Source organism: Clinocottus analis, unplaced genomic scaffold (genome assembly GCF_023055335.1).
Source record: "Clinocottus analis isolate CAN_PGR_092001 unplaced genomic scaffold, fCliAna1.0.p SCAF_9, whole genome shotgun sequence".
Taxonomy (NCBI): Eukaryota; Metazoa; Chordata; class Actinopteri; order Perciformes; family Cottidae; genus Clinocottus; species Clinocottus analis.
In genome coordinates, this window is record NW_027176251.1 from 1276557 (window position 1) to 1297279 (window position 20723).

At 43.5% G+C, this 20723-nt stretch overlaps 1 protein-coding gene across 4 annotated transcripts in view; it reads left to right on the forward strand.

The window, feature by feature from the left end:
* Window positions 1-20723, forward strand: part of LOC137781034 (F-actin-uncapping protein LRRC16A-like) — a 55398-nt gene that overhangs the window by 23669 nt on the left and 11006 nt on the right. For 2 of the 4 annotated variants that reach the window (XM_068569536.1, XM_068569538.1), the window contains exons 4-25: window positions 1666-1725; window positions 3298-3419; window positions 4020-4117; window positions 4243-4313; window positions 4658-4731; window positions 4966-5041; window positions 8716-8804; window positions 9550-9644; window positions 9931-10017; window positions 11290-11393; window positions 11996-12073; window positions 12647-12723; window positions 13629-13733; window positions 14159-14228; window positions 15348-15359; window positions 15823-15904; window positions 16001-16100; window positions 16242-16296; window positions 18140-18312; window positions 18972-19040; window positions 20384-20477; window positions 20603-20701. In XM_068569536.1, the coding sequence (XP_068425637.1) occupies window positions 1666-1725; window positions 3298-3419; window positions 4020-4117; window positions 4243-4313; window positions 4658-4731; window positions 4966-5041; window positions 8716-8804; window positions 9550-9644; window positions 9931-10017; window positions 11290-11393; window positions 11996-12073; window positions 12647-12723; window positions 13629-13733; window positions 14159-14228; window positions 15348-15359; window positions 15823-15904; window positions 16001-16100; window positions 16242-16296; window positions 18140-18312; window positions 18972-19040; window positions 20384-20477; window positions 20603-20701 (1890 nt within the window). The remainder of the gene's footprint in view (window positions 1-1665; window positions 1726-3297; window positions 3420-4019; window positions 4118-4242; window positions 4314-4657; window positions 4732-4965; window positions 5042-8715; window positions 8805-9549; window positions 9645-9930; window positions 10018-11289; window positions 11394-11995; window positions 12074-12646; window positions 12724-13628; window positions 13734-14158; window positions 14229-15347; window positions 15360-15822; window positions 15905-16000; window positions 16101-16241; window positions 16297-18139; window positions 18313-18971; window positions 19041-20383; window positions 20478-20602; window positions 20702-20723) is intronic. The other 2 variants (XM_068569537.1, XM_068569539.1) reach the window with 1 other exon arrangement.

Genomic DNA, 20723 nt, shown 5'->3' on the forward strand with positions numbered 1-20723 from the left:
GAGGTCTCGCCTTTGGCTAAAAGCTCATATTCATCCATGCGCTCACTTTTCATTGGCTGGCTCTCGGTTTAGTTTGCTATCATGCCGTCGACTGGATTAAAACAATGAACGCTGCAGATTGAATCATCCGGCAAATACTGTGCAATACACAAATCCAAACAATATATACTGCTGTACTACTTGTATACTGTAGTACTGTCTGTATGCTAGACCGAGGTGTTTGCACGTTACATAAATGGACGAGTGTAATAAGACATAAGAAATAACCTGTAATATAGTGCGTGGCCTCCCGATATGATGACAAATTGTTATGCAAAACCAATTTCTAATTCTATTGATTATATCTTATTGAGATTGAGGGGTTATGGTAAAGGTGCTCTGGGAGGTAGTAGATCATACACAGCCTTTGTAGCTTTTGGGCTAAAGGTGAATGCTAACATGTATGCAGTGTGACCGTAGCACAGCTATAAAAGAGTCGAGTCAGCAAAACGATTTAGTAATGTCAGTTCTACTGGTGTGATTGTTTGGTTACATTAGCCACCAGACTGGAAGCTGTATGGTCAAACCAGTTAAAGTACAGCTGGACCAGCTATTGCCTTTTGAACCATCAGCCCACACCATTTAATTATGGGATGGAAATGATGGCGTATGTGTGTGTGCCTATTTATATTGTCCCAACAATTGTGGTACTTGTGGAATTCCTTCAGCTGGTAGACCGAACATGAGTGCTTAACCACTACAAGACACACACACACACACACACACAGTCACACACACACACACACACACACTGTGTACTGTAGTCAGACAGTAGACGGTCTGTCAGAAGACAGACAGTCTGCTTATCCTCTCGCTCCTCTCATCTCTGAGCCAAGCCTCGGGAGCAGCGAGCCCACCTGGAATAGTCTGGCCTCGCTCTCTGGCCTTCAGGCGCTGAACGATAGGTCTGTTTGACAGAAAAGAAAAGGATCTGGAGTGGGAGAGCAGGAAAAACTGTGAGCTCTGTGTACAGTCGTAGGCATTTGTATTCACAGGTTCCACCCTCTCTCACACTAAAGAGGATCTTCCTCCTGTCCTTTTTAGGGAATGAAAAGGCAGGCTGCTGCTTTTCTCTGGCTTGAAGTTCTCTCTGGAAAAAAGATATAAAAAATTCAGATGGCTGTCTTGAAAAGTATTTTTGGAGGTGAATAGAAAAATGAAGCCGACGTCTTTTTCCTACTATCAATTCAGACAATCCAGGAAGCAAACTGGAACACTGGCAAGAGAATAAAACATGATATGATGTCTTATCCGTGCAAAACTACCAGTAATTCAGAACAAATAGTGTCTTGCTAATTAGCAAGGAATTCATTTAAAACACACACATTCATTCAATCAAATGATTACAGATGAAACCCCAGCTTTCTATTCTCTCATATTAAAGTAAAGAAATGTTACTGTCATGCATGTTTTTTCTTAAAATGGACTTTCAGTGATATCACCTGCTCATTTAATAGTGCACCTTTTTCCTGAAGAAGTCTATTGTTGAAGCAGTGCAGAAAGAGAATTATAGTATATTTCCTGTAATAAGAAGTCAGATAAGCCTTTCTTTAGGATGTTAAGAGGCCAAACCAATGCCTTACACAGTTTAAGTATTTTAATGCTGATTTCTGTGCTCTCTTTTAGGTGGAACATTCCTTTAACTACCTGGAGATCCAGGGGATCGCTTGTAACAAGCCGACACAGGTAAAGCACCTCTCACCAAAACAGTGTCACTCGGACAGCATGAAAGCTCCACATTTTCGGGAAATGCACTCACTTGCTTTCTTGCCGAGCGTTTGATGAAAAGATTGATATCACTTATGTGTCTGTGTGTTAAGTATGGAGCTAGGAGCAAACTTAGCTTAGCATGAAAACTGGATGCAGAGGAAATTTGCTATCCTTCCTTGCATCCCTCTCTTTACAGCACGCAACTCTGCTTTCAACCACGAATTGCTGTCTTTAAATTAATGCACATTTGATCTATCCCTCCTCTCTGGGGAGGTCAAAGGTCAGAGTCTTCTACAGCGAAGGGATCCAGGAGAAGCTTAGACTTAAATGTCTTGCTCAGGGACCATTGAGCAGGATGGATAAACAGACACTGAGTGGATGTAAAAAAAACAAAATGCTAGTATAATCTTTAAAACATGATTAGTGTATAAGACACCCAAAAAACAGATCTGGGTCCAGAAATGATAATGTTCCCATTCCATTTGGCTTTTTGGCCAGCTGTCTGTCAGCAGAATCTACTGAAAAAATATAATAATCCGTCACTAGCCGCACCATTACCGCGGCTGAGCCTTCCTCCCACTCATCTCAAGAGATGTCAGTTCTCTTAATATCTTGACTGATGGTCTCCCACGTTTTAGAAGTATCAGCAAGGATTATGTTAATGTTGGCCTATAGAGGAAGCGCATATCGCCGCCTCGCATCGTCATTTGCATAATTGCAGTGAGCACTGAAGTGGTCAGACGGTCTTAAATTAATGTCGTTAAATCTTTTACTGAAGGCAAAGATGCGGGATGTAGATGTGGTCGAGCGGAGAGACGGATGTGTTGGTTTCATTCTCGTAAATTATATCAGTGTCGGGTTGATTTAGTGGAGCAGACCAGCGGTGAGCGGTCCACAACCTTTTTTGAGCCACGGACCGGTTTCGTGTCAGATGATATTTTACCGGACCGGCCTTCGCGGTGGGGGCGATAAATATGACGCAATATGATACGTCCGGCATGAAGCATTTATAAAGTGCATAAAGATCCTCTCTCGGTGTGATGGGAGAAAAACGTCAAAAACGTGTTTATGTCCTGTTTACTCCGTAAATTAGACCTTTACGTCCAGTCTGCTGCTTAATTTAAACCCACTTCATAAAGACAGGATATTGAAAATGGAGGCAGTGTTTCCAGAGCTTTTTTTTGGTGATCTCAAGGATGCTCTGCCTTGATTTTAATCCAGAACACCAAGTTGAAACGGACTTTTATCGCGTAACATGTGTCGAGATGTTACGTGCAGGCAGATGTATCCAGTCTTTTTTCAAAATAAAAGGTTTTTCTGACCTTGATTTTGAATTTTTATTTTTTTTCATGTATTCTTTTCTCTAAGGCACGGTGGTCGGACACCATTGGATTAGGTAGATTTTATTTAGACTCAGTGGATGGGATGAAGACAGACAGACAGATGGATGATTAACTCATCTGATGGAGTAGAACTGTGGTTGAAGCAGGTTCAGGTGAAACCATGCGTGCTGGTGTGCGTCACTTATTAATGGTGTTTCCTTTGTAGCTGTTCATCGAGTACGAGCGCGGCTCCTTCTCTCTGAAGCTGCTCTCCACGGAGGAGGTCAACGAGGTGGTCGCTCACATAGGAAACTGTATGCTCAGGATATGTCCCGGTCTACCGCCCAGGTGAGTTACACGGGCACGCGTGTTCGATTGTGAGCGACATAACTCATTTATTTGGTCATGTTTCAGCCATGTTCAGAAATTTCCATCTTAAATCTCTGCGTGGTTGCTCTAAAAATGTTTCCAACACCGAGAGTTTAACCAGGTGCAACAGTCAGATCTCTGGAAGGAGCTTTGGTTGAGTCACAACTGCAGTTTAAACTGTATTTTATGTCCCAAAAAACATCTAACATGACATCTCATAATGAGGATGTGAATCTCATTTAATGTTTTGTTGAGGAAGCATGAATAAAAATGCAGAAATGATTGCTGATGTAAAACCATGAGCTTATGTAACAGTAAGGACAACGCTTTGGACTTGACAGAGAGGCGCATGTTTCTAATCTTGAGCTCTTTTTTCAAATATTTTTTTAATATTTGAGCATTCACTACTTTTTAAAATTACCACTGACAAGTAAGGCAGTAGGACCGTCGCCTGGAGCTGCTTGTTTTAGAAGCTTTTAAAAAAGATTAGAGGCTTTCAAACATTTCACCAGCGACAATATTTAGGAAACGTAGCAATGGGGTGACTAAAATATGTTTTAATCCGTCTTCTCTTCCCAGTAAAGTGATGAAGAAGCTCTGCATGGAGCCTCCGGACAGGCTGATCTCTCTGCAGACTCTGTGGGAGAACAACAAGCCTGCCGAGCCTGGACCTTGTGGTAAGAATGTGTGACTACAGTAAATAATGTGTGCTTCAATGATCCACATCTCACAGCTCTACAGTAAGATGCACAAGCCAAAGTCGTACGTGTTTTTGATGTGTTCTGTCTCTCTTTGTGCACAGGGGGGTTTTCTCAGATGTACAGATGTGTCTGTGACTGGTTGGGGCTGCCTTATAAAGAAGAGGTGCAATGGGTCAGTACTGTTTGCATTCCTTTGTGCAGAGACGCAGCGTTTACAGATCAGCTGTGCGTAAGCACCGCTGGCTGGCTGACATGAAACTGAATAAAGTCCTTTGATGAATAGGATAGCCACAACAGTGTGACTACAGTACCGGTCTCTTTCGTATTCTCGAAATCGATTCAATGGTCTTGCTCCTTTCCCAAAATGAAGGGACTCTTTCTGAACATGTTTCACCTGCTGTGTGCACTTGCTTGTTTAAGTATTTCTTAAGTCTCATGAAGGAATTACTAGGAGAGGTTTTTATACTAACAGCAATGTCTGTTAACACTCGCTTTGGTTAACTGTTTGCCTTGCAGGATGTGGACACCATCTATTTGACACAAGACACCAGAGAACTCAACCTGCAGGACTTCAGCCATCTGGAGAACAGGTGAGTGTTGGCACAGACAAATATGAAAGCATATATTATCAAATATAAGCATTAGCGCATCATATGAAAAGCAATGCACACGTGTTGGGATGAGATAAACATTAACTGAAGGTTAAGAGGTGTGGCAGGATTTATATTCAAGTAAAAAACATGTGGAAGTCAAGATTAAATTGAGGTGGCACTAATGAGGAATAATATCTAGTTGCAGCTGTGACCTTTTTCTTTCCTCCTCAGGGATCTGGTGGCAATAATAGCAGTGCTGGAGTTCAACCAGTGGTTCACCAAGCTCTCCACCAAGGACTACAAACTGGTTAGTGATAAATCCTCCTCGTCCGCTCTGTAATCACGTCTGCTCAGTTTTTGCGTCACTGCACGTAATGCCGAACAGACACTATCACGGTGTTAATCTGCCGCCACAAATTCCGCAAAAAATAATCCAGACATAATCCTATCTCAGAGTTAAATAGTGAGGAGTATCACTGCTTAAGATGAACGGATAGAAGTGTCTCTCCCTGTGTACCTGCTTGTCAGTTTGTTCTCTCTTCCTCTCGCGTCTGTAAAGGTCCGACGTCTCACTTCCTTACTCCCCATATAGCTCAATAAACGGTGTGAGAACTGAGGATGAACCTGCAGCTCTCAGTCCGTCCTTCTGTAAAAATTCTCTGATATGGTATTTGACAGATGGACAGACCAGCTTATTTGAGCTAAATGTGGAGAGTCACTGTGTAAAGTAGACAAAAGAGTCCGCAGACGTGCGGGAAGCTCTGTTGAGGCTGCACTTAGACACAGCGGTGGTTTGAGCTCAAGGCGTCATCATGTTAACAAGCTCGCGATGATGAGGCTGAACGCTAACGCTTTAGCAGGTATACTGCTCAAGGCCAGCCGTGTCTAGTTTGGTGCCAATTAGTACTAAACATAAAGTAGAGCCGAGGCTGCTGGGCTTGTCATTACTTTTCGCTGGTATGTATTAAACCAAACTACCGAACAAATTAAAAGTTTTGAGCTAAAGTGGTGGAATGACAGACCGAAAGATAAGATAACCTAATCCTGTATTAGTCCCACGGTGGGAAAATCTACTGGCTCACATTAGCAGAATAATTGTTGCGATAGTCCAATGAGAGTATTACTGATTGACACAAGAGTTGGCAGACTATATTCCATATTCTGATGAAAAGCAGAAGTTTTCATTTTAATTTTACTACTGTTATGGTTGTTAAAAGCTGGCCTGTAGTTAAAGGTCAAAACTTCAAAATGAAGTATACACTCCACGTCTCTCGCTCCACTGTTTACCTGTCTGTATCTCCCTGCACAGAACGCTTCCCCCTTTGTTTGCTACGTCTTCCCCTCCTGTCTGTCGACTGAGGATCAGTCCAATGTTCTCGTGTGATAAGACTCTTAATCCCACGCAGACAAAGGGGCTCACTGTCTCAGGCTGCTGCCCCCCTGCAGCACTCCACCGCTCGCTCCCCCGTCTCAAGGCCTCGCTCAGTCTTACCAATTACCACACGCAGCTTCCTCAGTCCAAACAATTATCTCACGCCTTCGTCACAGACTATTCCTTTTGTATTGCATTTTAAAAAATCCTGCCCCTCGCAGTGCCATGTGCAGATTTAGGCTGAAATGCTCACACAGGCACATGTACACCAACGTGTGTCCTTTCTGTCCCAGATTAGTATTATAATGGGCCCTCAGGCCTCGGCGCTGGGGAAGGTTTCGGTACGTGTTTATTCAAATGATTCAGAGTGGGTTTTCTTTTGGTGATGTCAGCCAGAGATGCCACTTGTGTTTGTGCAAAGAGGCGGATTTTGTGTGCATATTTGGTCGCTGTTTAATGCAACAGAAACTCCTTTGGGGTGTTTTCTAAGGAAACTTCAGTCTTGTTTTCCCCATCCTTTTATGTGCGTGCATGTTTATATGGTGATAATAGAACATCCAGGGTTTGCATGGATGTGCTTTGGAGCGTGATTTTGAGTTGTTTTGATCCTGTGCCAATGGAAACAGTAACTTTGGAAAGAAGAATAAGACGGAAACGGAGAGTGGAAGAGAGTAAGTGCCGAGAGCAAACAGTGCAGTGAGACAGAAACATAAGGCCAGTGGAGAGGTCAGTGGACAGAATGAATGGGTGAGATGCCAGATGAATAAGGAAATGACTCAATTGTATCAGGAAAAACAGATCACATCTAAAAAAAAAATGAAGAGGAACTAGACATTTCCAGCTGGGGAAACTAGTTGCGAAATCAGTCGGCGTGTAAAAGTTCAACTCAAGGGCAACACTAAGCCTGAATAAATGTATCTGAATCAATAAATGCATAATTCTTAGGCTTAAATTACAATCAAACGGATAAGGAATCTCTCAGTGCAGTGGACTGAATAATATAACACACACACACACACACTGTATGACCCCCAAAGTGAGGACCATGTAAATTCACATGGGGACCGAGGACCACCCTGTCTGCTGAACTTAAATATAAATAAATGTTGCATTTGAACACAAGTAGGCTGCCTGACACACACACACACACACACACACACACACACACACACGTCCGCACCACCACTCTCTCGCGGCTATCTCAGCGAAGGGATTACGCTGCTCATCCTCAGTTCAATCAGGCTGTTTGTCTTGTGGTCTAATCAAGATGCTGAGCCGGAAAATGAGAAAGGCGGAGGAGCGACCAGGAGAGGACAGCGGGGTCGAGAGGACTCTCGTCCTGATTGCTTCCCGATCGCACAGTATGTGTTGTGATCCAGCAGGCGGAGGGTCAGAACAGCACAGCATGACGAGGCGCTTGTTTAATGGCTGGTAAATGGTGCACATGCTGTCCATTGCACATGCGTTCCCTCTCTATCTGCTACTCCACAACGGACTCCTCTCTCTTTTCCTTTTTCTCCATTTCATCCCTCACTACCCTCATATCTCTTTTTTTCCCCGTATTATGTGTCATCCCTCGCTGCCCTCCATCATTCTTATTCCTCTTCTGTAATACTCACAGTTTCAGAGGGTAAACATGTGAAACAACAGTCCCTTTCTTCTATCTCTCTCTCTCCCTCTCGTGTCTCTCCATTACCCCTCTCTCCCTTTCTCCTCTCTCTCTCCCCCTCACTGTAGATAACAGTGCGGGACAATGTCGGCAGTGTTTTTTTTGGCCACGCCGAAGCTGCTGGCTGGGAGAGAAACAGGCCCTTTTAGCATTAATGCTAATCACCGAGAATAAAAAGCAAACAATGGTCCAGTAAAGTGTTCATGACAAAAACATGCTTGTGTTATGAGTAATCTGAATTGCTGCAGGGTGTGTGTTTGTCTACATGTTGGAGTGTGACGCAGCACACGGCGAACTGGGTCAGTGAACATCGAGGTGGGGCACGAAAGTCCAACTGTTGAATTTTTAATTTTGTCTAAATATAAGTGCCTTTGCTCCTCCCGGTTCTCTATCCTGCAGTGTTGAGACCACCGAAGTGAGACAACTTTTCTGCCTCTCAAGAGTCTGATCGTCTCTCCTCGTCGCACATGAATGGCCTTTAACGAAAACAGACAGTATTCACTCGCACGCTGGGGGTTTTCTAACGTTCTGCAGCTTTTAATTAGCATACATGAACAACTTCCAAGAGTTTTTCCACAGGAACACTCGAGGGAATCGCGTTCCCCAAAAGTACATTTGTTTGTCATTCCTATGACCTTGACTGCTTCAATCCAAGTTTTGCTGTTCGGGATAAAAGTGGATTTCAGGCCTTGAAGCTTGTTCAGTTAATTAGTACATTTTCGTGCTTTTGATTAAAAGCTGAGATACACGGCTGTGAGCGTGAGACTCACACGATGTAACATCGCATATCACCCTTACTGTCCACTGTTTAGTCAAGCATAGCACAGAAGCTAAAGTAAATCTAGAGGTGTTCTTTGTCTTAAATTATACCAGCTGCTAATTCATGTATACCTTTTTTTTCTGACATCTGTGTTGTGTACATGTACGTGTGTGTCTTCAGTCTGCAGATGTGTGTGAGCAGATCCTTCGGGTGGTGTCTCGCTCCAGCCGACTGGAAGAGTTGGTTCTCGACAACGCCGGACTCAAAACGTGAGATGATGCAAACAATTAAAAGGGCAGCCCACCAATTTTCTAAGTCACATGTCAAGGTCGATGAACTCGTGATGAAGAGCACTGCTGGCAGAGCTTTGTCACGTGTGAGCAAATTACGCCGGTGTAATCACTTGGAGATGACACACTTTTAGCAGGAAAAGCCTGTGTTACCAACTGTTGGTGTGGAGACAAAAATACTGCCTTGCATTATGGGAAAAGTATGATCCATTGAAAAGGAGTCGAAGGGGCATTCTCATTCAAATCAATGTAACAGGAATGGTAAGAGGGGCAGCCATTTTTAAGTACCATCGCAATGCCCATCTCCAAATGCATGATGTTATAGCACAGAAAATACTAATTCTGACTTTTTGAATGTATATCTGAGGTCCCACGATTTTGATTTTATCACGATACTTGAGTCCCGATTCGATACTATCACGATACTGCGATATATTTGGTATTGCGATATATTGAGTATTGCGATATATTCCCTTTTTTTTCCACCGCAAATTGTCCCCAAAGGAAAACTTTGTCAACCTTTTTTTTCTGAGAAGATAAAGTTTTCAGTCTGTTCATCTCACATTAATCAAAATGTGTCCTGTGAAAAAGGCCAATTTGCTTCTATTCTGCTCTGCTGTTTGATTATGAAAATGAAATTTACGTTGCCCAACCTGTTTGATGGTTGCACACGTACACTACATTGGTCACACACGCATAACAGCTACACTCTTTTATGCAACAGGGATTTTGCCCAGAAGCTAGCCACTGCCCTGGCCCACAACCACAGCTCAGGACTCGCCACCATTAATCTTGCCAATAACCCACTGGAGGACAGAGGTAAGTTGATTTAGTTTTATATTCACTGGATACAGATCAATAAGAGCAACATATTAAATATTTCATCTCCTATATCCTAATAAATTAAAACCACATTCCACCAAACGTACAATAGATGTCTGTTTACAATCTCTGCTTTATTTTTGGTCCCATATACAGTTTTAAAAAGTAATTTTGCTTTGATATGCATTGAACAGTTTCTGTTTCCGTGTATATAATGAATCTTTTGTCTGTTCATCAGTCACTATGAGGAGATTCATTGTCCTTCTCCGTTTCCCCTCCTCAGGTATCTCCACTCTGGGTGCTCAGTTTGCCAAACTTCGTAAGGGGCTTAAACATTTAAACTTCTCTAAAACCTCACTATCACCCAAAGGTATGTGCTGTCCTTTCTATACAGTTTATAATATAGGTGGATGACAAATGAAAACGTGCAATTTGGAAATGACTAATATTGTGTTTGAGTTTTCATTTACGTGCGTTCCTTTCGTCAGGTTCAATCCACATCTTCCACTAATCTAATCACACCTATCGTTGTTAGTGCTAATGACACTTAATTATTGCACTATTCACACTGAGTGAGAGAAAGAAAATGTGTTAGTCGTGTTTGTGATGTGTGAGCGTGCAGAAGAGACAATCAGTAAACGGTGTTCATGTTTTTCATTTGCATAAATATCGCTCAGTAGACCACTTTCAATCAGAAGAGCTGTAACTTCTTGGCATAATGGAAAAAACCTTCTCCACTAATGGCCTTTTATGAAATTATATGAATGGGCTAATTGCTTTTCTGCAACAACAACAAAAAAAAACACTTGATTTGTTGTCAGTCTTGTTATAATTTGTAGATTAAATGTAGCCGCTGTCAACAGACACTTGCAAATACAATTTCTTCTTGTTTCTCACCCAAAGTAAACGCATCGGGCTCTGTCTTTAGGGACCCTCTGTAAACATACTGTGCTCTCAGGCAATCAATAAAGAGCTATCATATTTCACAGTGTAGGGTTAGTGAGAGGGCTGCTGAGTCCTGCTGGTCTATGTTAAGGCCCAATATATAATCCAACCCCCCCAAAAAAACAATGCTTAGAGCAAAAGTAAAGGATTGAGGACATTTTCATCTTTTTTTTTAGAACTGATTTTGATTAAGTAGATCCATCATTTGATCTTTTGAATTTGAATTCCAGTTGAAATGTTTGCATCCATTGCAGAAATCTTGAATATTTGAAATCGTATCAATATTCTGTGTATTTTTCAGTTGTTTCTTCCGTCCATGCAATTAAAATCCATGCATGCCAAGACATCCGTACAATGTCTGTCTCTCACGTCGTAAACATTTGAATGGCAGCGGCACTTCCTGAGGTCGTTCAGAGCTTGATGTTTAGGTCATGCCTTTTAATGAATCTATTTTGACTTATCTTAACAAAGACTCACACTGACCAAGGCCTACAGAGCATCACACGTACACCACCGTGAGAAGGCGAGCTCTTTTCCCTTTCCATGCTCTACATTCTGATCCCGTTCTTTCCTGTCTTCGCCAACTGATGTTTCCTTCATGCCCTGTCAAAACAGGAGGCTCGAGGGTTGTGCTAATGCTGACATTGCATGTGTGTGTGTGTGTGTGTGTGTGTGTGTGTGTGTGTGTGTGTTGCAGGGGTGAACAGCCTTTGTCAGTCACTGAGTGCCAACCCGTCCATCCCCAGCAGCCTGGTCCATCTGGACCTCTCAGGGAATGTCCTCCGAGGAGACGACATGCAGGTACAAACGCGCTGCTTCTAATCCACGTTAGCGCTACTAGCAATAGCATGTAAATCAGTGCGCAGGTCACCCTGTAGGAGAGCATCAGCTTGGGAAATTCAAAATCTGTCCAGAGCACATATACAAGGATGACACCCTCGATTGTGGGGTTACAAGTCAGAATCTAGTCTGACACGATCGCACCGGTGAAATACTGCATTTGTAGCTGTACAACAAATCATGATACAGACAGACACAGAGGTAATCTGCTGCTTAAAATACTGCACTGACTGACTGAAGCTAAGCTTGTTTAGCGGGAATAGGAATAGGAAGAGTTGACATTTTGGGAAAAACACTTAATCCCTTTTTCGCCAAAGAGTTTCATGAGAAGACCGATTCCACTCTCATGTCTGTTAGCTGCATCAGCAGCCGGTTAGCTTAGCTTAGCACACGGGCTGGAAACAGGTCACTCTTAAGTATACAAATCAACAAGAGTCCAAGAAGTTTATGTGCAAGATTCTGAGAAGAAAAAGGAATGAAAGAATAAAATAACACATCATTCTGAGGAGGTAGCGTCTTCTCCTTTTGTAACATTGTCTGTCGTGTTTTTCCTTTACATTCAGCATTTCTACCACTTCCTGGGTCAACCTAACAGCCTGGCAACCCTCGACCTCTCCAACTCTGACTGCTCATTGGACCAGGTGAGTTACAAGGGACACATCACGCCTATTAAAAGAGAATCTGGGGCGTGGGGGGAGGAAAAAGATATATACGATAATGGATAATGCAAAGGATAACGCCTGGCAGAATGAGATAATTAATTTCTGCGAACAAACAGCGTTCAGTTACAGTTGTCCCTCATTATGCTGTATTGTAAACTGAAGTACCAGCCATTAAAATGGGTGTTGCAGGGAATGTAATCTAGTTGTATACACACCCGCTCAAACCGTGTGGCCATCCACTGCCTGTGTGAAGTGATCTGAATACCGTATGTGATGTATTGATGTGGGTCTGAGAGCCAAAAAAACGCTTATTGATTCGTCTGAGACGTAGCCAGCTGTCAGCCTGTCGCTGAACACATTCACTAGCTCCTAAATCATATTCTGTCTCTCTCACAAAACACAAGACTGCCAGATGTATACACGCGTAACACAGGCGAATGCTTTCTTCTTCTTCTTTTTCTTCACACGAATAAAGCATAACACATCAAACAGCACATGGGACATGTTTATGCTGCTCATATGTTATGGTAATACATGCAGTGTGTGTTCCAGGTCTGCTCCGCTCTCCTGCGAGGCTCCATCGAACACCTCTCTGTTCTTAACGTGTCGAAAAGCGTCTTCCCTCACAGGTAAAACACCCCTCCGTGTTGGACGAGATTAATCTGATGCTGCAGCTCGTATCTTAAAAACATTAAAGTTACTTTTTACCCTAAAAGGCTGATTTGACTTGAGATGACAGACTTGTTTCTGCGGTTCCTTCTGGCTGAAGCTTCTGTGTGTATGTTGGTGTGTGCGACACCTGCTGGTGGCAAAGTGCCATTACAGACTGGATGAAAGACTAGGTTTGTGAATGTGCACCAAGAGTGTTTATAGCGTGTGTGTGTGTGTGTGTGTGTGTGTGTGTGTGTGTGTGTGTGTGTGTACATGCATGTGCGTGCATGTGTGTGTGTCTACAGATCTTGTGTGTAACAGATGGGTGGTGGGTGGAGTTTTCTCCCAATTATTATCTCTCTTTCCAGTGTGCCTCCAGGGAGTTGAGGACTTCATCATGGGGAGGGAGGAGCAGAGGATGGGGGCGGTGAGAGGAGAGGAGGAGAGGAAGAGAGAGGAAGAGATGTATAGATAGAAGGGGAGAGAGAGGAGATGGATGGATGGATAGATGATAGATAGATTGACGGGGAGAGAGAGGAGAGATGGATAGATGGATATATAGATAAGGGGAATTGAGTATGCAGACACGGTGGCAGAAGCGTGGACAGGTTTTACAGTGAATGTGGCTTGAGGGATTCTCCTTTTGTAATAAAAAACTCTCTGAGGACTTTTTTTCTTTCATTGAGCTGAAAAAGTTTCTTAAACAGCAGATAAAAACTAAAATGGGTCACAGGCTTTTAAGGCACAGTGAGAGTAATAAAACCGTTTTGTTTGCCTGAATCTCAGGTCATTCTTAAGCCTTCTTGGTGTTTGATCAAAAGGGCTTAAAATTGTCTGCAACGTGGTTGTTTAAGTTTATCTTATTTCCTGCTTCTTGTCACAGGAAAGGCAAAGAGGTGCCTCCGTCATTCAAGCACTTCTTCAGCAGCGCCATGTCTCTGAGCGCCATCAACGTGTCAGGAACCAAGCTGCCGCCAGAGGCCCTCAAGTGAGACGAGGATTCATTCACATGTCTTGTGTCAGAGGAGCTTCTGCCCCACATTTTCAGCGCATGTACATTTAGTTTCCTCATCTGCTTTTATCACCTGTATCCCCATTTAAAGATGTGCATTTTTAGACTTTCATGCACAGTAAGAATGAACTTGTGTTGTCAGCGTATATCACGGTGAGGAGCTGCATGTGAGGACAGCAGCTACAGCTTCATCAGAAATAGCTGGGACACTGTGCTTTAATGTGTTTTATTGATAGTTAAAATAAAAGTATGCTCACAAATGGAAACAAATTGAACGTAATGGAACAAACTCACTTAGGTCTCCTAACGTTTATTAACATGATGAGTCATTTTCAAAGTCAAATTTCAATCTCTTAATAGCTTTAAAATGATCTGAACTGCTTACATTGATCTGGTTGTAGAGCGCTGCTGCTTGGCCTGGCCAGTAACGTCAACGTGAAGGAAGTGTCTCTCGATCTCAGCTGCTGTGAGGTAAGACCGACACCGTGAATCATCTCATTTGAAGTCGAGACATCGTTTAGATCGTTCTGAGCCTTTTGTGCCGTGGCTAAAATTAAATCTCAATGTGACCGCTGTACAGCTGAATCCGCTCACATTCAGTAGACGCAAATGTGTTTTAAATGCATCACCACATGCAGTGACGACAGAAGAGTAGACTGGATCCCTCAGCTGTAGTTACATCAAATCCCCTCAGCACAGTGATGCTGATGCAAAGTAAAGCACGATGATGGGAAATACAGTGAAAGTCTGAGTAATCAAAAGACTGCAACCAGTGGGTCCTCCTGTTGCACTGCTTGTGTGTTCTTGATTCATTCTGTCTGTCTAGTATTAGCAGTATTTGTGTCAGGGCCTTTGTCAGCTTAAGTTTGGAGGGTGTGGTTTTTAATAGTTTGGAGGTAACACTCATCCAATGCGATCAGCCTTTTAGGATCCACTCTAAAAGCATCCGACGGGCCAGTGACACTGTTAAGAGGCTGTATAATGGGATACTTGGCAGACAGGCAGGCAGGGGATGGAGGGGGAAAGATGAGCAGAAGGGTGGAGGTGGGGGTGGAGGGGTGTGAGAGGGAGCTTAGTTTCCATCCCTAATTGTTTCATCACATCTCTCACACACACACACACACACACACACACACACACACACAGCAGCTCCTCGCCTGCTCCAGCAGAAAAAAGACAGCTTGCTGCAGATTCAATGGGATTGCTAAAGATAAACACATGAATGCAAATTACACAGGAAATCCAATTCCAGATTTCCCATAGAAATCTTCCCAAACTGAAGTTGCGGGGGCAAATGATGCGTTCGGCCCCTCTTCTTCTCTTTCTTTTTTTTTCCCTTCCCATGTCTTTAATGAGCCGTTTTGGTGGAGGCGGCCGCAAAAAACTGTGCTTTGAGTGGGCTGACAGCATGCGATATAAGCACTGTGTGTGTGTGTGTGTGTGTGTGACTCCTGTTGCGTGTGTTTGTGCAAATGTGTCCGTCACGAGCGAGAACGGAGGTATGATCATTAAGCATCTGTGTTTTTTGTTGCTGGTAATTGTTGGCATGGCTCTGACACGCTGTTCTCTCCCCCTTAATGCTTCTGTAAGCTTGGCCATTGTGTAAGTACAAATGTGCTCACTCTTAATAATTAACATCTCCTTCCTCCTCATTTTCATTTCGCGTGTCTGTTTTGGCAGATGCTTTATTTCACGCTGATCCTCTTCTTCTCGGGCTACATCTTTTTATCCTGGATGATCTGTGTTTTATGTCTAAAACCACAAGTTCCACCACATTAGTGCATCCTGCATGTGTCCATTATTACACAGATGTTGCATGAAACCACTTGCTTTGTTGTTTCCACAGCGGCACGCAGGTTCATACAGTACTTATATCTCATACTGTTAAACGAGTTCAAGCTTCTACACAGTCATGGTGCAGGATTCTCTAAAAGCGGTCGTGCAGCAGGCAATTAGGGAGTCGCATATTCAAAGCTGTTCTGATATTAGAGGAACAGGCCGTACTCTGCTGTGTGTGTGTGTTCGGGGCATTGTGTGTTTAATATTCACCCTCCTTTCTACCCAGTTGAGGTCAGGAGGCTCCCAGATCCTTGAAGGTTGTATTGCAGAGATCCCGAACATCTCCAGCCTGGACATCTCGGACAACGGTGAGCTTGGGCAGGTTCAACGCATGTTGTGCCACATTATTTACTTTTCAACTCCAGTAACAAGTCCTATATATCATCTCTTACCTGTTCCTCTAGGCCTGGACGCGGACCTGTCCAATCTGCTCGTGTGGTTGGCGAAGAACCGATCCATCCGACACCTGTCTCTGGGGAAGAACTTCAACAACATCAAGTCCAAGTAAGAGCAGCTGACGCGTGCAGTGCGGGGCGGTGAGAGGAAGCTCGGTGGTTAGCCCTGGGTTGGGTTGGGTTGAGTTGCGGCTTACTGGGTCGTAGCTCAGTCTCATTTCCTTCGCTGTCTTTCTTCTTCCTCACATAGAAACCTTGCTCCCGTGTTGGACAGCCTGGTCCACATGATTCAGGAAGAGGAGTCGGTGAGTTTTTCATTTCCTTCTCTATCGGTAGACCGTAGATAAAATGGCGACAGAGAACGTCCTCCAAACAGATGCCTCGGTTTCATGTCCTGAATCGGCCGGCGTCCAGCTGAAGCAAATCACTGAATCTCCACCAGCTGCTCGACAAATGACCTCTGACCTCTCCTGGTGTGAATATAATCACCCTCGTGATGAATTAGGTATCGCATTAAACTGAAACCATGTGGCGTATGAGAGCTGTACTCAGATATTCATGCTTTTTTCAAGTATCAGGTGCATGAAGTTATAAAGTGCAGAACATTAAATAAAGAGATCTCCTGCAGCTTTTAGCTCTCTCTCTTTCTATTCAGTCCATCTCATAGTTTTATCTCTACCAGCATCATGGGACCTTAACTCATTTTGCCCTGATGCTTGGCCTTTTTTGTGTGTCTCCCACTGAGGCAGATGTACTAGATTGATGGAGCTGTTGAGCCGCACTGTGTGTGTGCGTGTGTGTGTGATTATGTGCATGACAAGATAGCGTTCATGAAGCTGCAGGTTATCTGGCTGTGCAGGAAGGATCCACAGAGAGGACAGGAGGGAACGACCTCATGGACTGGAATTGAAAAAAGTGATATGTGGAGGTTGAAGGTGGAGGGTCAGTGTTCATCAGGGGGAACAGGACAGCTGATTAGGATGAATGGGTGAAGTAGTGATGGAAAAAGACCCCCAACAATAGGAGGGTAACCACTGCCAAAACATTAAAAAGAGAACATTACAAAAAAAATCCAAAAATGTTTCCCACCCGTCAGGCAAATTATTCAATTTTCACACTCAGTTTACATTGAATTTAATTTCCTTAATACACTCTGCACAGTTATTTGTATTATATTGTGTATATATATATATTGCACATTTTAATTGCATAGTAATAATAACACACAAGCTCCTGTGACATGGCTCCAGGCAGCACATTTACCCAATACACACAAATTAAATGGAGAAAAAAAACAACTTCAATGTAAAATAATGTCTATATACAGTGTATATAGACTCAGAAGTTACATTTAGTGCTTTGTAATTCATTCATGAGACCAAACAGTAAAATTAGGACGGACACAGTTCCTTCTCACTCGGCCGGTTTGGCCCCAGTGATTTGCATTTGGTGTGAATGCAGCTCGGCCTCTGCGGGTTTTGTAAAAGACGGCCTCCAGGAGGCTCCAGCTGCGTTAATGACATGCATCATAGAGCAGCTCAGAGCTGCTGAACAGACGGGCGCTGTTGGACATCTGTAAGCCCTCATATCACGCTCACGTCACAAAGAAATCCACTTGATCCACTGCTGAATTTTTCATTTTGGCCCGTGGAGTGCCCCGTTTTGAAAGATAATACCTCTGACATTTGTGAAAAGTCTCTTGATCCCTCTGATAAATGTTTAATTTGGGTTTGCCCTTCTGAGTCACCAGCAGAGAGCTTTATGGTCATTAAATGCTTTAAGCTTCGGACACTTTTTGTGACGATGACAAAGTTGCTGTGAGACCCGACAACAATGCACGACCGCATGCTCACACTTTCACATGGAAAGAAGAAGCAGGGAAATCAAACGCCCACGGACATTGAATACATTTAGGGACATTATAGCAGCAACACACACTGGCACTGCTTAAAGGAATATTAATGCTATCATAAATTACAATAACTCTAGTTAAACTTGGCAGTGATGTCCAACAAGGGCGAAGAAAGCTATTTTAAATGTCCTGTTTTGCTTTTAACAGTCGCAAACACACCCGATAGTATTAGTACCCCTTGTTCTCATAATATGAACCTTTTCTTTTCTCCTCCTCACACCTTCCTCCTCCCCCAGCCCCTCACCTCTCTATCTCTAGCCGACTCCAGACTGAAGAGCGATCTGACCATCGTTCTGAACGCGCTCGGCAGCAACTCCTCGCTCACCAGGTTGGACATCAGTGGGAACGCCATGGGCGACATGGGAGCCAAGATGTTGGCCAAAGCGCTACAAATCAACTCCAAGCTCAGGTGGGTGCACATCCAGGGGCTCAAAGGCCGTCGGTCACATGACTGTCGCTCGTAAATAACAATGAGCGACCAGTGATCACGTTTGTGATGGATCACAGCAGCTGCTACATCCGGCCAACGCCTCCTTCCACTTCTTACGGCCCTGCTGCCGACCCGCTCTCTCAGACTACACCCATCTCAGTGTTCGCTATCGGCGTAGAAGGTTTTGTGAATGCATCTTGCAGAGTTACGCCACTATCATGGTGACCGAACCGTTCCACACACAGACAGAAATAGAAACACCTGACGGAGAACTCAAGACTTATGTGGTAGCTCCTGTTGCCGTAGATGTGAAAACAAGCAACAAAAAAGAAGAATAACATTACACCACTACTTTCTACAAGCTCCTCTGCACCCCTGGGTTTTGAATATGTATGAATACAATCCATAGTGATAAAACATTTATTAAATAACATATATATTGTCTATGAATGTAAAATAAGGCGGGCTAAAGTAGAGTGTTGTCTGATGGAAGTTATATTAAATACAAATAGACTTAAGATCCTATATGCACTCAAACACATGCATGGAATACATGATTTAAATCACTTTAAATGGGAATATACAAGTAGATATTACTTTCCAGTTGATGGCGTGTCACAGTGCGTTTGTCTGTGCAGGACCGTGATCTGGGACAGGAACAACATCAGCCCTCAGGGTCTTCAGGATGTAGCAGCCGCTCTGGAGAAGTGAGTAACTCCGTCTGTATCTGTGTACGAGTCCATGTATGTCTGCTTGTGTGTTACACTTACTAACAGTGGTGCCCTACAGTACATTAGATTTGTGCTGAGTGGAGAGACACCTTGAGATGTGTCCAGTGAAGAAGAGCAGGAGAGAGGATGAGAGGAAGGAAACCGGAAAGTGAATCCAACAACAAAGAAGAAGCAACGGCTGATGAAATCAGATGTGTGTCTCCTGTCTGAATGTTCAATATTCTCTGTGTGGGAAATGACTTCAGCGCATCTCACTGAATTTGCTTCTGGGATGCGTCCGTACATCCATCCATCTCTCTCTCGCTCTGTTCATCATCTTCTCCCACCTTTCTGTCGTATCTGTATTGCATTGTTAAAATTACAATTTCCTCTGTTCTGCTCGGCCGTGCGGTGGTTTGTGTGCATTTCTGCAACCTCGAGTCAATTTCCTCACGTCTCCTGTTCTTTTTTTCTGTCTGATTTTCTTGCACAATGCTCAACCTTACATTCTTTTGAGGTTTCCCCAGACTTCACCGATATTAAAAGTTACTGGATGAATACTTTTCAACCATTACGTACATAAAAACAGCCCTTTTGTTCTGGTTGTAACATCAGAGGAACGCTATAAAAGGATGACGATGGAGGGAGGATGTAGGGCGCGTGCATAATCAGAGCAGATCTGAGAGTTTGGGAGTCGAGGGAAGAGAGCAGACGGGTTCATACAGAAGTCAAATCTTTATTAGTTTTGGGACCACGTTGGCTGGCCCGGCGCCGTGTCTGTGTGTATTATGAAGCGGTTCAAATCTGAGTAAAGATTAATCTTTTCGCCTTTTGAAGTTGAAAACCATCAACATCTTGCCTTTCATATACCCCCAAACACCCTCTTTGTAATCTCTCCGTGCCTTTTACTTTCAATTCTACCGTCTCTTTATCATCTTCCTCCTGTCATTCATTCATCTTCATCATAACATGAATATTAACACCGTGTGATGACCTCTATTTCAAGGTCGGTAACCTCTTTATCATGGTTAAAAAAAACTAAGTAATCCTAAATGAACATGTGCAGATATCTGCATCTGAAATGATGTATTAAGGATGTGGATGCATTCCTCAATACGTCTCCTTTTGCACTTCCAGTGAGTAAAAGTACAATCCCTGAGCTGTGAGTCATACTGCAAAAATATGTGTGAATTAAAACGCACCGCCTTCCTTCAAGTTTATTAAAATACCATAAACCTTCTGTCTGAACATCCCGAGTCACGCCGCCGCCTCTTCCCCTTGATGTTCAATGCGAGCCAGCTGTGGAATAACACAATGTCCTCTGGCTGCGTGTCCATCAGGAACTTCACCATTCGCTTCATGCCCATCCCCATCATCGACGCCTCCCAGGCTCTGAAGGCCAGCCCCGAGAAAACCGAGGACGCTTTGCTGAAGGTATGCTGGGAATTCTCCCCGGTTTCCTCTGCTGTCCTGTAAAAAACACTATTTTAAAAAAGAGGGGAAATCAAACTGAATGATTTTGGTGCATTTTCATGACAGTGGCTCTGTTTCCCCTCCAGATTGAGAGTTATCTGTACAGGAACCATGAAACAAGGAAATACCTTCAGGAGCAGGCGTATCGGCTGCAGCAGGGCATCGTCACCACAACCACACAACAGGTGTGTAACAGAGCTGATCAAA